General features: G+C 33.8%; 1 protein-coding gene and 1 long non-coding RNA gene across 7 annotated transcripts in view; one reads left to right on the forward strand and one right to left on the reverse strand.

Moving 5' to 3' along the window:
- LOC141514822 (uncharacterized) overlaps nucleotides 1-15548 on the forward strand; it is a 66055-nt gene that overhangs the window by 28114 nt on the left and 22393 nt on the right. The window lies entirely within an intron of this gene.
- The window catches only part of LARP4 (La ribonucleoprotein 4), a 46639-nt gene that overhangs the window by 5164 nt on the left and 25927 nt on the right, over nucleotides 1-15548 (reverse strand). For 3 of the 6 annotated variants that reach the window (XM_074225932.1, XM_074225931.1, XM_074225930.1), the window contains exons 7-15: nucleotides 12825-12935; nucleotides 12091-12144; nucleotides 10947-11159; nucleotides 10466-10569; nucleotides 8897-9127; nucleotides 7433-7481; nucleotides 6574-6732; nucleotides 750-868; nucleotides 106-271 (exon numbers count right to left, since the gene is read on the reverse strand). In XM_074225932.1, the coding sequence (XP_074082033.1) occupies nucleotides 106-271; nucleotides 750-868; nucleotides 6574-6732; nucleotides 7433-7481; nucleotides 8897-9127; nucleotides 10466-10569; nucleotides 10947-11159; nucleotides 12091-12144; nucleotides 12825-12935 (1206 nt within the window). The remainder of the gene's footprint in view (nucleotides 1-105; nucleotides 272-749; nucleotides 869-6573; nucleotides 6733-7432; nucleotides 7482-8896; nucleotides 9128-10465; nucleotides 10570-10946; nucleotides 11160-12090; nucleotides 12145-12824; nucleotides 12936-15548) is intronic. The other 3 variants (XM_074225933.1, XM_074225935.1, XM_074225934.1) reach the window with 3 other exon arrangements.

Consider the following 15548-nt stretch of genomic DNA (forward strand, 5'->3'; position numbering starts at 1 on the left):
AATGCCTAGCCTAACATACTAGATACTCAAAAACTATTTAGAGACGTTAATGTCAGTCTAGAAGTCTCACCTCAGGACTTCAGCAAATGAAATTATTTGTCATACCTGTACAACAGCTGTAGCCACATTTACATTACAAGGTGAAGCAGTGTTTATCCTCGGTGGTTTTGCACCATTAGGAGAACAAGATGGTAAAAGTGGAACCGTCTGGTCAGAAACATCCTTCGGGACAGAGCAAATCTCCACAAGATTTTTCTCCTGCTGAGTTGTGCTAAGAAAGAAAGAAAACACTTGTTAGGGGCTTCATGAAAATAATGAAAAATTCACTGTACTAATAAGCACTACTAATAGGAAAGATCAAAGGCACCTCTGTCACTCTAAGTAGTTAGAATATTTAAGAATATCCCTAAGGTAATAAAACAATTTCAATTTTACCCCAGATCTTAGAAGAAATAAACATTTCAATATTCTTTCCTTTGTTTCAACTATATTATTTGCATAGATTGTTGAAACTGGAAGGGAATGGATCTCAAAAATCACCAATATAGAGTCCACATTTTACAAGAAAAGAACTTCAGACTTTAAATGTCAAGGACATACATCTAATTAAGGCAGAGAGCTAGGACCAGAATACCTCATTCCCGACTCCCAAAACTAGGGTTTTCATAAATGAACCATAATCCCTTTTATTTTTTCACAGAAGAGAAATTTGCAACATTCCTTTAAACAGACTATTTTTCATTTTGTACCTTAACACAGAAATCTCAGTTTTTGGAGAACCTGCATTCAAGCTTGGCAGCTGGGTATTACTGTCTGTCTGTCTGTCCTCAGTAGAGATCGGGCAACTGGTTGGCAATTCTTTATTCTCCTTAAAGGAAAAAGTCAAAAGTAAAAATTGATATTGGTGCTTGAAACATTTTATTATATTATCATTAAGATTCTTTACTCCCTCAGTCAAGTAAAAAAGATAAAATAGTGGGACAATAAGGTTTCATTAACATGACAAAAGAACAAGAAATTGCTAGTACTGAAGAATGGTACACATTTAGAAATTTAATTATTGATTTATCCTGCTTTAAAAATCTATTTAAGTGTGGCTAGGAGTATTGATCAAAGTGGGTTTCATTGTTCATCTGTTAAAATATTTTGGTTATGGGGTGGCTAGTTGGCCCAGTGGATAGAGCAACGGGCCTGGAGTCAGGAGTACCTGTGTTCAAATCCAGCCTCAGACACTTAATAATTACCTAGCTGTGTGGCCTTGGGCAAGCCACTTACCCCCATTTGCCTTGCAAAAAAAAAAAAAAACAAAACACCTTAAAAAAAAGAACCAAAAATCTATTTTACCAACTTCACAAGTAAACTCAAGTTGTAGAAAATGTAAAACACATAATCAACTTTCAACTTTTTTTGTGAAAGACTAAAGAAAACTGATAGACAAAACCCAAAATACTCAAAATTTAATTTTATCTATTGTTTTTAAATATCCCTATATAAAATGGACAGTTACTAACTAGATTCACATTCCAACACACTAACCTTCTGGCATAGGTTGTTAGTATACTAAGGAATAAATCGCATAGCTAAGAGTAAAAGATAAATGATGTTTTGGGGGCAATAATAATAATGTTCAATTCTAAGTACCCCCCCAAAAGATATGAAGTTTCTTAAAATAAACAAAAATTTGTATTGTACACAAGTCAATCTGATTAATTAAAATTCGACTAAAAGGTTGCTATTTAAAAGAATATGATTAGAAAAGCAGATAAACCACTTTTTTTTAACTTAGCTTTTCTGAAAAAGAAAAAACTACAAGCTACTTTACCCAATATTTCATTAACTGATTTAAAGAAAAGAGTAGTTTCACTGGTACTTTCATGTTGAACAAAAGGATAAACTATGTTATGGGATGAAACTGAGGCTCTGAAAACCAAAGCATGGTTTCACAATGTGAAGTCTGGTCACTGCATTACATACTGTCTTAAACAAGGAAGTCCTTTACCACCATTACTATTCAATATTTTTTCCAAATTATAAACCCGCCCAAAATCATCAGCATGTTGGTATATTGCCAACACATCACTAGGAAGAGATAAAGTGAAATTTTATTTAAAAAATGTGGATTTTTTTTTGAGTGTAACTGTCAAAACACAGAGAAATTAAATGAATAATTTTAAACACTTCACACAAATAAGACATATCTAAATTAATGCAATAATAATTGCTCATGATTAGGTAAAACCAACATAAAAACATCAAAATGACCATTTATTCCATGCATACCAAAACTATTAGAGAATTACTTTAGAGAACTAAAACAATAAAATTCATCTAGAAGAATAAAAAGTCAAGACTATTGCTATTAACATAAGCAATGGAAAAAAAGGGGGGGAGGGAACTAGCAGTACCAGTCTCAAACTGTAAGGTTCACAAAATATATATAAGTAAATAAGCAACATAAACTAGTATTTGATAAATGTAAAAATACTAGTGAAAGTTGTTGGGAAAACATAAACAAGGCATGAACCAACATCTTACATCATCTATTGAGACAACTCAAAATAGGTTTAAAATTTAAGCATTAAGGATGAAATCATTAGCAAATTAGTGGTGCAGAGAGGAAATAATGTCAGATCTATAGAAAGGGGAAAGGTGATCAAATAAAAAATAAAGTTCAAGAGGCAATAAGTTTTTTGGTTATATATTTTTATACTCACAAAACCAATTCAGAGAAAAGCTAGAAACTGGGAAAACTCCACAAAGTTTCTTTGATAAAAATCTAATTTCTTAAAATTTTAGAGAACCTGAGACAATTTGCAAAAAATAAGAACCATTCCTCATTTGATAAATCAATTACTTTTTAGAGTAAGAAATCAAAGCTATCAATTATAATGAGGAACAGTGGATAGGGCACTGATCCTGGAGTCAGGAGGATCTGAGTTCAAATCTGTTCCCAGGGACTTACTAGTTGTGGGCCCCTAGGCAAGTCACTCAGCCCCACTGCCTGTCTTGCTCCTCCCTTCCAAACTATACTATATAAATTTATAGCTCTCTATGCTTGGGAAAGAGAAATTAGAGCTGAATAATATTGTTATTCTAATAGTAGAATATTTTAAGCTCCTGAGAGAAATGAAGAAATTATTTTCAATTCTCAAATTTCTCAAACTTTTCCGAAACAGAAATTATACAATGAAGGTAAAGCAACATTAGCTGCTTCCATGATCTAGGACAGAACTGTCCAAGCTTACTTTTAAAGTTTTCATCGAAACAATAGACAATATTTTGATTTGCTATTTTAGTGAGAGCTCTGCAGTAGCTCAAGTTCCTTTAATAAAACATTTAGTAAACCCACATGGGGCTGTATAAAATTGCACTGCATTTTGGACAGTCCTGATCAAGGATTATCAGAATCCAAAAGGTTAAAAAAAAATCTCCAAAGGTCCCCCCAAACCCAGGAAGTGAAGCTCACTTAACCTTGGACTTACCACCTAGCAACCTTCTACCAACTCTCATAATACAGGAATTGAAGCTGCACTAGCAGACTCAAAGACACAGGGGTACAACAAAACCCAGCCCTGTATCCTACTGCTGCTTCCCTCTTTTTAGAGCTATAGAGACTCTGGCTCTAATCTGAATTAAGTGTCTTAGCTTGGCAACCCTTCAGGAGCAAAAGATTGTTAGAGGATGCAACCCAGAAGCACACTATGAAGTTCTAAGCTGCTAGTATTAGGGAAAGCAGGCTAGGAACTGGTGTCCAGTCAGAGAAAAGGGGAATGGTGTAAGTTACCAGAATAGAACACTATGTCAGGAATTGTGCAGTACCTGAGGAAAAGAGCACAGTTCCAAATGGGACCAGTTCTGACTACCCCCAGCATCCCTTGAAGCAGAGTACTAGGTGATGAACTATGTGTAGGAGGAGGTTGAGACAATTTGAGATCCAATCCACAAGGACCACAATAAGGAAGTGAATAATGAGAAAAATAACGGTTCAGAAAAAAGCACCAAAGATTTCAGAAAGAAATCAACTCCTCAATCTCAAAAGTGAAAAGATTAAATAATGAAATAAAATGAAAAAGGATAGACTGGATAAGAAAACAAAACTGCAAAAAGAAAAAAAAAAATCCAAGACACAAAGATAAATGAGGAGATGGGGAAAAATGTTAACATGCATCAAGTGAATCCAAAAAAGGGAAGCAATTGCCATCATGCTATCAGAGACAAAAGAAAAATATTCAAAAATTAAAGAGTTAAACAAGGAACTCAATATTAAGCTTCAAATGCTTTAGCTTTAAGAAAAATGACAGAAATGTCAATTCAATATGGAGACAAAGAAATATTAAATAATGGGTGGGGTCAATGACCAAATTCACAGAAACAATGAATTTAAACTATGTAAAAGAAAATGATAATGATAAATAGTAGTGCTTTCCTCATTTCAGAGACCTATTGCAGGTAAGCAGGTGAACCAAGATTTGTCTAGATCTTCTAATTCCAAATTCAGTGATCTTTCCATCTGTGCTATCCTAGATCTGAGATTTCAGAAGCTTTTTTTTCTGAGATCAACTTTCCTATATCTCTTCAACTTCCCACCATGTTCTTTCTATACAATCCAATTACCCTACCTAGATTTAGATCCTCCTAGTGACAAGATATTTCAGTGTACACTCTCTCTCTCACTCACCTCCTGATGTTTGGCTGCTTCAATGTTGCATTCTCTATAATCTAAAAACCCTTTCTCCTTTCATTTTCTGTAGGTTTTTATCAATGAGCAATCATTCCATTATCTATTTTCTCCTTATCTGTCCTAGAATTCATAATATGGCTAGAAAAAGGGAATTAAATTCTATTTCCTAATTTGGTCCTTTATATCCCTTTTGTTGTTGTTTTTGCAAGTCAGTGGGGTTAGATGGCTTGCCCAAGGCCACACAGCTAGGTAATTATGAAGTGTCTGAGGTCAAATTTGAACTCAGGTACTCTTGACTCCAGGGTCAGTGCTCTATCCACTGTGCCACCTAGATGACCAACCCTTAATGTCTTTTGGTAATTCCTCCCATTCATCTTTGAAAAATTCCTTGGTACAAAACTATTTACCACAGATTTCCTCAGCTTTTTAGCTTGCCAAAGGGAGTGATGCTTGGTTTTTCTATTTCACTAAGAAAGATCAAAGGACTCTGGTTGCCTTTTAATACTAAGCTTTTCTGCTTGGTTCTAATCATATGACAGTGAAAGTTAAAGTTGGCCTAGATAGCTATATCATCAGTATACAATAACTAAGAAGAGAAGAAAGCCAACTTCACACCTCTAACACACACTTGATATTATATGGAGTGCTTGGGCACACTTGTTTTCTTTTGAACTCTCAGATTAAGTTGTAGAGAAAGTGGCAATCTGCAATGAAAAAGTTGCCTTATCCAGGGAGCTCCCTGGATTAATAAAATGGAATTCAAGGTCTCAAGGTTGACATGAATTCCTATTTTAACAAAATTCATCAACATAAAATTGTTTCCAAGAAATTATATTGCTCTCATTGTTCTCATTATGCTATTTTGTCTAATATACTTTGCTAAACAAAAATCTGGGACTTGTTTTCTACAGGACTCACATTTATCTATGATTGATTTTTGAATTTGTTCACTTTGGTTAAGAATATCAAGATTGCCTTCATTTTATTTCATAGATAGAATCTTTTAGTCAGTGTCAAGTCAAGTAAACATTTCATTTTCTGTAGGTAGGTATATATATATATATATATATATATATATATATATATATATATATATATCAAAATTAGTTAATATTTTTGAACAAGAACCCTTCTTGAATGGGTATTTGTGAAAAGATGTTCTACTACTGTGATAAGATGAAAGGACTAACAGGTCAAATGCCTTTACAAATTAAAGTTTGTTCTGCTCCTATAAAATTAATTGGAATGGTAATCTTCAAATAAATAGGGCAAAGAAGCAAAATTTGCAAAGTATAGCTGGGATTATACTACATAATCCATTTGACTGCAAACTTGATTATAATTTCTAATGTTTGGTAACCTCAATTTAATCTAAAAACAAGACAGATCTCTGTATGATTAACAGGAATCAAAAGTTCAAAGAAATTTTCTACAAAGGAAAGTGTCAAAACTACAGGAATTACTGAAATTAAAAACTAGTAAAGGATCAAAACGTGGATCCAGTCTATCTTGCCAGCACTTTCTCATATTATTTCCCTATGTGTTTTGCCTGTTAACAGCTAGAATTAACTATTGAGTTCCTTAACTCTCTAAGGGCCAAGTCAGGTGCCACTTAGTTCATATATCTTCCCCAACCCATGTCCCCCACTGAGGTGCTGTATATATAGTTCTGCACAAAATTTCTCCTTTGAACATAGCCTAATTGTCCTTTGTCAGTATGTGTATGTATATATGTATGTATATATGTGCATGTTTTTCCCCTACGTTTGAAAACACTTTGAAATCAGGGTCTGAGACATCTGAGAGAACCTTGTACTCAGCATCAATTAATTAAAACTTAATTGCTACTAAAATGAGAGATAAATTAATACTTGAGAATCTGTATCAATCACCTTTTCTTTGGAAATTCCCTTAACAACATCTGACATTCTGCTTTCCAACGTAGGTTCACCTTGTGTTCTTGATGAGCTACCAGGCAAAGGAGGAAAATTTGATGCTAACAAGTCAAACTTTGGTGTAGGAGTCTTTGTTTCAGCTATAGGATGGGGTCGCTAGAAGACACAGATAAAAGAATTCACTTACACTAGAGTTTATACAAGTGGCATTCAAATACAAAACAACATGTACATGAGTCAAAGAACAAATCAGAGTTATCCAATAGTGACTGAAGCAAATAAGAATTTAGCCTGTATAAGCCATATTCACTATTACAATTTAAGTCAAATAAACAATGACACTTATACTAGGAATCCTTGTCTACTTAGAAATTAGATTTAATTTCACCTTTCTGGACAGTGAAGAATAAGAATGATGTAAAAATACTAGAATGTGGCTTAATAAATATAAGCTTTAGAAAACACAGGCACTCAAATTAGGGTGGTTGTGTTTTGCATATTATTTATTTTCAGCTATTAAAGGTGCAACATTAAAATGATTATGGTCTTAGAGAGGGTCAACCCAGATTGGTGTTATGAAAACAAGCTTTAAGAGAAATCTAAGAGAAGTATATAGAAAATGAATTCTGTCCTATTTCATACATAATGAAACTTTTTTTTTGGCAAGGCAAATGGGGTTAAGTGGCATGCCCAGGGCCACATAGCTAGGTAATTATTAAGTATCTGAGACCAGATTTGAACCCAGGTACTCCTCTGCGGGACCTAGCCACCCCATAATGAAACCTCTAAACAAAAGTCTAAGAATAAAAAAAAAATCCAAATCCCACATTTTACTTTACAGAGAAAAATTACTTACTGAAATTCGGTCCTCGTCTCTACGTCTCCGGCCTCTATAAAGGGTTCTCCTTTTAAAAAAGAGGGAGGGAGGGGGAAGGGGAGGGAGGGAAGAAATAAGAATGGAAGGAAAGAAAGGGAAAAGGAGAGAAGGGAAGGGTAGAAAAGAAAAGGAGGGAAAGATGAACATCCAAATCACTAGATACTGGCTTTTAATTTAAAAAAGAAAAGATAATATTCTAGTATCCCTTTAAAAGGCTGCAAGTTAAACATGGTACATAAAACTATTAAAAATTAAATCAGCTTCCCACAAATGCTCCCATTCTGTCCCCTGAAACCAAACAGACTAAAAATCTCTTTCACAAAATTCTTTCAAATAGTTGAAAACTGACACAAAGGTTCACTTTTTTGTCTTTAACTCTCATTTGGAAAAGTTGCAAGGGTCGTCATCATCCTGATTCACCCATTCTTAGATATCTTCCTAGGTGTACTAATGACTTTCCTAACTTTTGGTACTCTGAAATGAGTTACAGGAGTTACATGTTCTCAGTATTCCAGATATAGGACCTCTTTTAAGTTTCACATATCAGAGTCTCAAACATGGCCCACCGACCATATCAGTCTACAATCACTATAAAAAGCAGAAATGAAACAAAGCAATTCAACATGTTTTTTCTGGGATTCTATATTAAAATATGGCCTGCAAGGATCCACTATTATATCCACCATTATTATACCCTATACCTGTATTAAATGCAATTTAATACTGAATTAACTTCTTGGGATGCTATCACACCATTTGACTCATATTGAACCTGTGTTCTAATTCCAAATACATTTAAAAACTGCACTACACTGTAGTGATGAGAACAGTAATTTATACATTTCAAGACAGACAAAAAAGACAACTAGAGGAACTTGCAAAATACAGGTAAAATAAAAACCTAAAGTACAAACTTGATTAGATTTCCAGAGTCATCAAGAATCATTCCTTTAATAACAACTCTTTATGTGAGGAATGATGCCAGAAATTTTAGAAAACCATTACAGCAGAATACCAGTTACAATCCAAGAACAAAATTAACTCTGAAGAATTACAATAAATTTGGTTATGTATTTGCCTGTGTAATCTCCATGAGTGTGTATAGAATTAGAAGACGTTAGACATTCCCAACTTCTTGATTTGGTTTTGCTTGATTATACTTCTATAAGATAAGGAGTGTTTAAAGAATAATTAATATTTTAAAAACAAATAAATCCCAAAATTACATCATCATTCCAATTTTTTGATCCTATGATTTCAAAATTCCTGGTGCAGGAAACTCTTACCAATGCAAACTAGTAACTAGACAATAGATTCACTGATTTGCACAGGATCAGGGAGACATCTGAGACAAGTCATTCTGATTCTGAAGTAGGTTTGCTATCCACTAATCTCAAGCAACCCCATATTCCAATAACAGGATTTTTACAATCATTTTCTTACCTGCCTCTACCAACACCATAATCACCATTCTGCTCCATCTGTAATGTGGGAGACTCTTTCGGAGATACTTGTTCTTGGTTCCCAGATAGTGTGTGGTTAGGCCGTTCAGTCTGAAAGTTCCTTGAGCTAGTTCTGTTCAATGGTCCATCACCTAATGATACTGATCCAACAACAGTCGACCCTTCCACTGAGTGTTCTGAACTACCAGATGACCTAAAATGAGGCTTCATGCTATAAATCAAAATTGTGTGGAAAGACAAAAAACATGTCATTTAAACCATTTCTTAAAATTGTATCCACTCATGATTTTTTCAAATAAATTTCATGAATAAGAAAAAACTAAAGCCATGAAAAGATAACTAATACCTTCATGTCATAACAAAAGAAAAAGTAGGTTGATGTCTATTATCAATAGATGTGAGAATATGTTTTGCACCTCAGTATCTCTAAAATAGTTTTAAAATAAAAGATCTTTGAAGACTTCTAGATCTAAAAATGCTATTTCCTTTTTGAAAGTTATGAGACAGTGGGGAACTTCCCAGGCATAGAATTTAGAAGGCATTCAATCAATGCTCATTTATTGTTCTTTAATTGATTCAAGTAAAATTCCCCTCCACTTATATACTAAATCTATTGTTGAAATTTTTAAGAAATGGCTAACTATTACACTGTTGGTGGAGCTGTGAACTCATCCAACCTTTCTGGAGACAAATTATTAGCCCTCAGATCTCATAATCTTACCCGTCATTGAGAAGGACACACAATCTCAGTCTAGGCAGAAAAACAAAGAAAGTTAAAGGAAAAAGGATGGAAGAAAAGGAGAGAGAAAAAAGGGAGGGAAAAACTCAAGAAATGCCTGGACCTTGAAATGTTAGTCCTGTTCTCTCTAAGCGCAATTTTTGATCATCACTGGGCCAACACTAATTCAATCAGATCCTAGCTTGGTAATCAAATGAGGAAAAGTTTTTCTCAAAGCTCGTCATACTCAATGATTGTGATCATTTGAAATATGGAAGATCTTAAAGCTTAACAGAACCAATCCTTACTTTCTATTTCACGTGATAATTGTAATAATTATCCTGCTGTAAATCTTAAACCCAGTATGCAAAACTAGTCACTCTCAATCCTTTTCTTAAAGTATTAAGTTCAAAGAAAATAACAAATATGAGCAATAACCCACAAAAACAAATCACAAAACCACAATGTCAAGAAAGTTAATACATGAGGTCATAATACAATAGAAAGTCAATATTAAAAAGTGAAAAATAACAAATATGATACCAAAGATGTATGAGAAAATATCACTGTGCTATTCCCTTGCAAAGGTGAGTGAGATCTTTGTCAAAATCCACTTCAGAAGAATTATTAGCACAGACAAAATAATATTTATTTATATTTATACTCTACTAGTCCCGAACATGAATGGTTTGATGTAAGAAATCAGTTGCCAGGATAATTTCACCACATAAAACTGCTACATGGAACACGAAGATTCTGAATAAAGCAACATTTTCAATATAAGCACAGGGGTTTGAGCCTTTCCACTTATGCATAATACTATATTCTTACCGATTTCTATGGAATGGTCGACCTATACTCAAAGCAGCAGCATTTGCTTTATAAGAACCTGGTGAGTTAAAGCCATTCACAAATCCACCATTGGGAAAGGGGGCCTAGAAAGAAATTAAGATAGTAAAGCAACCAGGAAAATAAAATTCTTCACTCTCAGTTCACTTTTTCATGAGAATTACACATTTCAAATGTCTTGAATTAGGTACCTCAGAGACCTCAAAACCCCAAAAGCATCAGATTTATTAAGTAACAGAATTCTTCTATTTTACTGTTTATTCCTTCAGAAGTATCAGAGAACAGACAAAATTTTAGTTTGGTAAAAGTATAAAGCATTTTCTTCTTTCACTTATCCAAAAGGATGAAATTATACGCAAACTAGTTGTCTCAGAATATACTGAAACATGGTTGAGAACCACAAAACTATACATTCCTTTCAAATCTCAAGTAAAAATATCTATTATTTTGTGAAATTACGTACCAGTGGTGTTTCAAAGTAAGGTGCAGGGTTTGGAGACCAGGGCTGAGGCACAATACTATAGATTGAGTACTGTTGATGAGGGCTATATACAGGCTGCATAAAGAGCGGAGAGGCATACTGTGCTTGAGTCTGAACTGGTTGAGTATATACAGTGGAATCCATTATGCGGTAACCATTCTTAGCGAAAAATGTATTGATGGCTTTTATCCTTGCCTAAGAGAAAAGTACTTTTGTTTTATCAACAGTAAAGGACTCAAAAAACTCCTACTTTGACAAATATGATCAAGTTATTATAAAGTCAACCCAGGTAGGATAGACAGAGGTAGTGCTATGAGAGTGTGCTGATTTTAATCTTGAGACTTGTGTGGAAAAATTTTTTCCAAAGACCAGTTTCTTGAAAAAAAGAAGCCAGCTCTGAGATATAAGATTACTAATCAGAATGGCTTTGTAATCTTCTCCAACTCAGTTCTAAAAGACCATGCTATTCATTCATTTCTATCATGTCTAATTCTTCATTGATTCCACTTGGGGTTTTCTTGGCAAAGATACTGGAAACGGTTTGTTATTTCCTTCTGAAGTTCATTTTACAAATGAAGAAACTCAGGGCAAACAGTAAAGAAATTTGCCCAAGGTCATATAGATATTAAGTGTCTGGGGCTGCATTTGAACTCAAGTCTTCTGATTTCAGACCTCACAAAGCTACTTAGCTGCTCCTCTAAAAGACTATGATCCAATTATGTAAAATGTTTTAATTATCATTATTATTCTCATTTTTGTTTATGTATTTAGGCTGAACCACAATTTGGTGGCTGGGCTTTCAAGTCTGCTTATTGAAGATGAAATGACCAATGAGTTCGCGTAACTTATTCTTTCATGGGGAGGTTAAATAATTTGTTCAATGTGACCTAAGTTACTAATGGGATAAAAATCCCTCTTTTCCAGGCTAGTTTTTCTATAAACTATATATAAACATACTATAAATACTTGCAGAGGTTATTTGATGGGAGTCAAAGGTAAACAGAAAACAATAAATTCACCATAATTTTTAGCTCTGAGTTAAGATCATATTAGAAAATAGTATCTCAATGAAAAAGAAAAGTGCTATATGTCTACATGATAATTTAATTAATCAAAAACTTCATACCATGATTGGCTTGCCCTGAAAAGTTTTAACTTCTTCCCTCAAATATCTAAAAGCCTGCAAAAAAAATGAAAAGCACATTAGAAAAATTTCTTAAGATTGATATTTAAAATTTTTCAAGAAAAATGATGTAAATTACCACTCAACATTTTCAAAAAGCAAATGATGCCACTTTCTCTCCCCTCCCCTCAAGCACCCTGACAGGACTAAGGTAAAAAGTGAAAACATGAAAAAATCATCAGGGATTCAAAATAAAAAGAAACAAATTTATTCTAAGACTAAGAAAGAGTAAAACAAATACTTAAGCAGATCACTCAAGTCATGCAGACTAACTATATAACTTATTTCTAAGGGGAGACATTAAAAAAGGAAATCAATAAAACCACAATTTCAAATGTCCAAACCTTACAAAGGAATTCTTTGGTTTAAGGTCATGATTAAATAAATAAAATAATGAATAAATGTATAAAACTTCCATTCCTAACTCAAAACCCAAGGTAAAAATCTGAATGATGAGTACTAGGTATTCCAACTAATCCCTAGTTTTAATGAAAACAATCCCCAAATTTTAATAAAAGCTATCAATTTTGTCTAGTCAATAACTTTCAATGAGTTTTTTGCTGGACAACTAAAAAAAAAGTAAAAAATTAAGAAAAAAAATGAAGTGTCCAAAGAGTTAGACTATAATGGTGAAAACAGATGGCCACTTGAGACAACACTATAACATATTTCCTTACCTGTTGTGCATCTGTATCAGACTGGAATGTAATGTACCAGCTGCTATTGTGAGCAAACTCACAGCTTATCACTTTGGGACAGTTTTCATTTTTGAAGAGTGCTTTAACTTCCTTAAATATAAAAAGTAGAAAACCCAATTAGCTGTAAAGGACATACAGAAATTCAAATTTTAGGGTTCAGATTATAAACTGAAAACTTATCTACTATAATTACAACGCTAGGGTTGGAAAAAGCTTGTGAAATAACTTCCTTTAAAGAATAATAGCTGGAATTTATACAGTTATTTAAGATTTACAAAGAAGTGTATATTGGCAACTAGTTCTACAATAGAGGGGGAAGAGTGACTGGACACATTTTAAAATTTATCCTGACATTATTATTTTTTGGGGGGAGGGGGTTTGTAGGACATTGAGTTTAAATGAGACTGATTTGAATTTAGGTACTCCTGCCTCCAGGGCCAGTGCCCTGAACTACCTAGCTTGCCCCCTATACTGTATTAACATTTTTACCAAGACTTTCTCAAGTCTAAACAACTAGTAAAACAATAAATTAAGCTACAATTTTTAGTTTGCCCATTTGAGTTGCTCAAAATGAAAATTAAACATGTTCTAACGAGCTGTTGGAGTTGTTACAATGCACCTTAGACAGAATACAAGTTCTTATATTGGCATTATAAGAAGATGTGGAGTCAGGAGACTGTTAACTTGAGTAAGTCCCTTAATATTTTTAAGTACCAGTATACTCATATGGTATTTGAAAAGATGTCAGTGATATTATCCCTACTTAAGTCTCAGAAATGTCACTTGAGGGGGCAGTTAAAAGGACCAGCCCTGAAATCAGGAGGACCTGGAAGAAACACTAGCTGTATGGCCTTGGGAAAATCACTTAACTACAATGCCTTGCAAAACTCAAAAAGGAAACATCACTGGTTTGGGTTAAAGGTGAGAATCAAAAGAAAGTTTTGCCTGATTCTCCACTCATTACAAACTCAAAATAAAAACCAAAAAACACTTTCAATAATCTTAGTAAATCATGAAAGAATTGGGAGTGGGTACTTGTGGATTAACTTCGCTACATGAAGAGAGTAATGATAGATCTTTTTCTCAAGAACCCAATACAGTTAGTCTTTTAGCTACTAAATATTACACTAAATCCTTTTGTCCTTTTATTTTCATCTCATGAAATCAGGAGGACCTGAGTTCAAATCCAGCCTCAGATACTTAATAATTAACTGTGTGACCTTGGGCAAGTCACTCAACCCCAGTGCCTTGCAAAACAAAATAAAATTTTCATTTCAACCAGTACTGTTCCACAGACTGCTCCTCCCCTCTCTTCAGGTCTGTAGAATAGCTCTCCACCCCCCCTCAGCCTTGCTCCTTAAGTGAAGAAGCCCTGGCTTGAGGGACAGAAAATAACCATCATGCTCTGAACTGACACACTATGCTAAAGAATCTTAAATATCAGGGTTTTTTGAACAAAACTAGAAACCACTTTATTATTGCCCTTCTATGATTCCTTCTGTGACCCTCGCCTGGATTCCTTATTACTAAGTACTATGGCTGCTTTAACATTCAATTCCTAATTCAATTTAACATTCAATTCCTAATGACAATTGTCTTTAAAAAGAAAAAAAGGTAATTTTTGAGCACTAGATACTTCTATAATTCAAGGGGCAGAGTCCACTTGAAAAGTTTCTTACTAAAGATAACAAAGGGATTATGAATATTTCCCTAATACCTAAGACACTTAGTGGCTCTGAATTCAATACTTTACCAGCTGAATAAATATTGGGTTAGTTCTTATTTTATGTGAAGTCAAATTTATTTTAAGGCCAATGTCTAGAGTATAAGGGAATCTTTTTTTTTAGGTTTTTGCAAGGCAAATGGTGTTAAGTGGCTTGCCCAAGGCCACACAGCTAGGTAATTATTAAGTGTCTGAGGCTGGATTTGAACTCAAGTACTTATGACTCCAGGGCTGGTGCTCTATCCACTGTACCACCTAGCTGCCCCATGGAGTATAAGGAAATCATCTAGTCCAACCTCAAAATTTTAATAAGTGAGGAAACTAAATACAAAGAAGTGCAAAAATTCAGGTCCTGATTTTAAATTCATGGATCTTCCCAGGCAATACTCCAGGTAAGGAAAGAAAATATGGCAAATATAGTAGATTAAAACCGAAACATTAAGTTTATTTAAAAAATGAAAGCAGATATTTGGGGTCAAGATTCCATCATGATAGCAAAATAGCAATAAAATTTAATTCTTCTATTTGACTTAAGAGAGATGAGAAGTTACATAAAATAATACATTTGAAAACTGCTAAAAAATTGAAAAAGGTAATGAATATGCCTAGTCAATGAAGGTTTGAAAAATAACTTTTCTATACTATGGGAATAAGAATAAGCCATTTTGCTTTAAGTATAATATAGACAAGAACTTAGATGAAACAACTGTTAGATCTCCAAATATCCCAAAATACTAGGAAAATCTAATGTGTCAAATTGTTCCCCCCCCAAGAAAATGCAGTCTGATATTATAGACTAGTGTATGGTTTTACTAATAGTTTCAATCTCTTGTTCATTAAGTTATTCTTCCTCCTACCCCACTTTTGTCCTTTTTCCTTTCTCAGTTATTACTAGGCTATTTTACTCCCACAATAGTTAGTTCCATGTATAAATATTCCATGCAAAAATACTCTTTCTTTAATAAGAGCCCAGGAAAAAT

Source organism: Macrotis lagotis, chromosome 2, assembly GCF_037893015.1.
Source record: "Macrotis lagotis isolate mMagLag1 chromosome 2, bilby.v1.9.chrom.fasta, whole genome shotgun sequence".
NCBI lineage: Eukaryota > Metazoa > Chordata > Mammalia > Peramelemorphia > Peramelidae > Macrotis > Macrotis lagotis.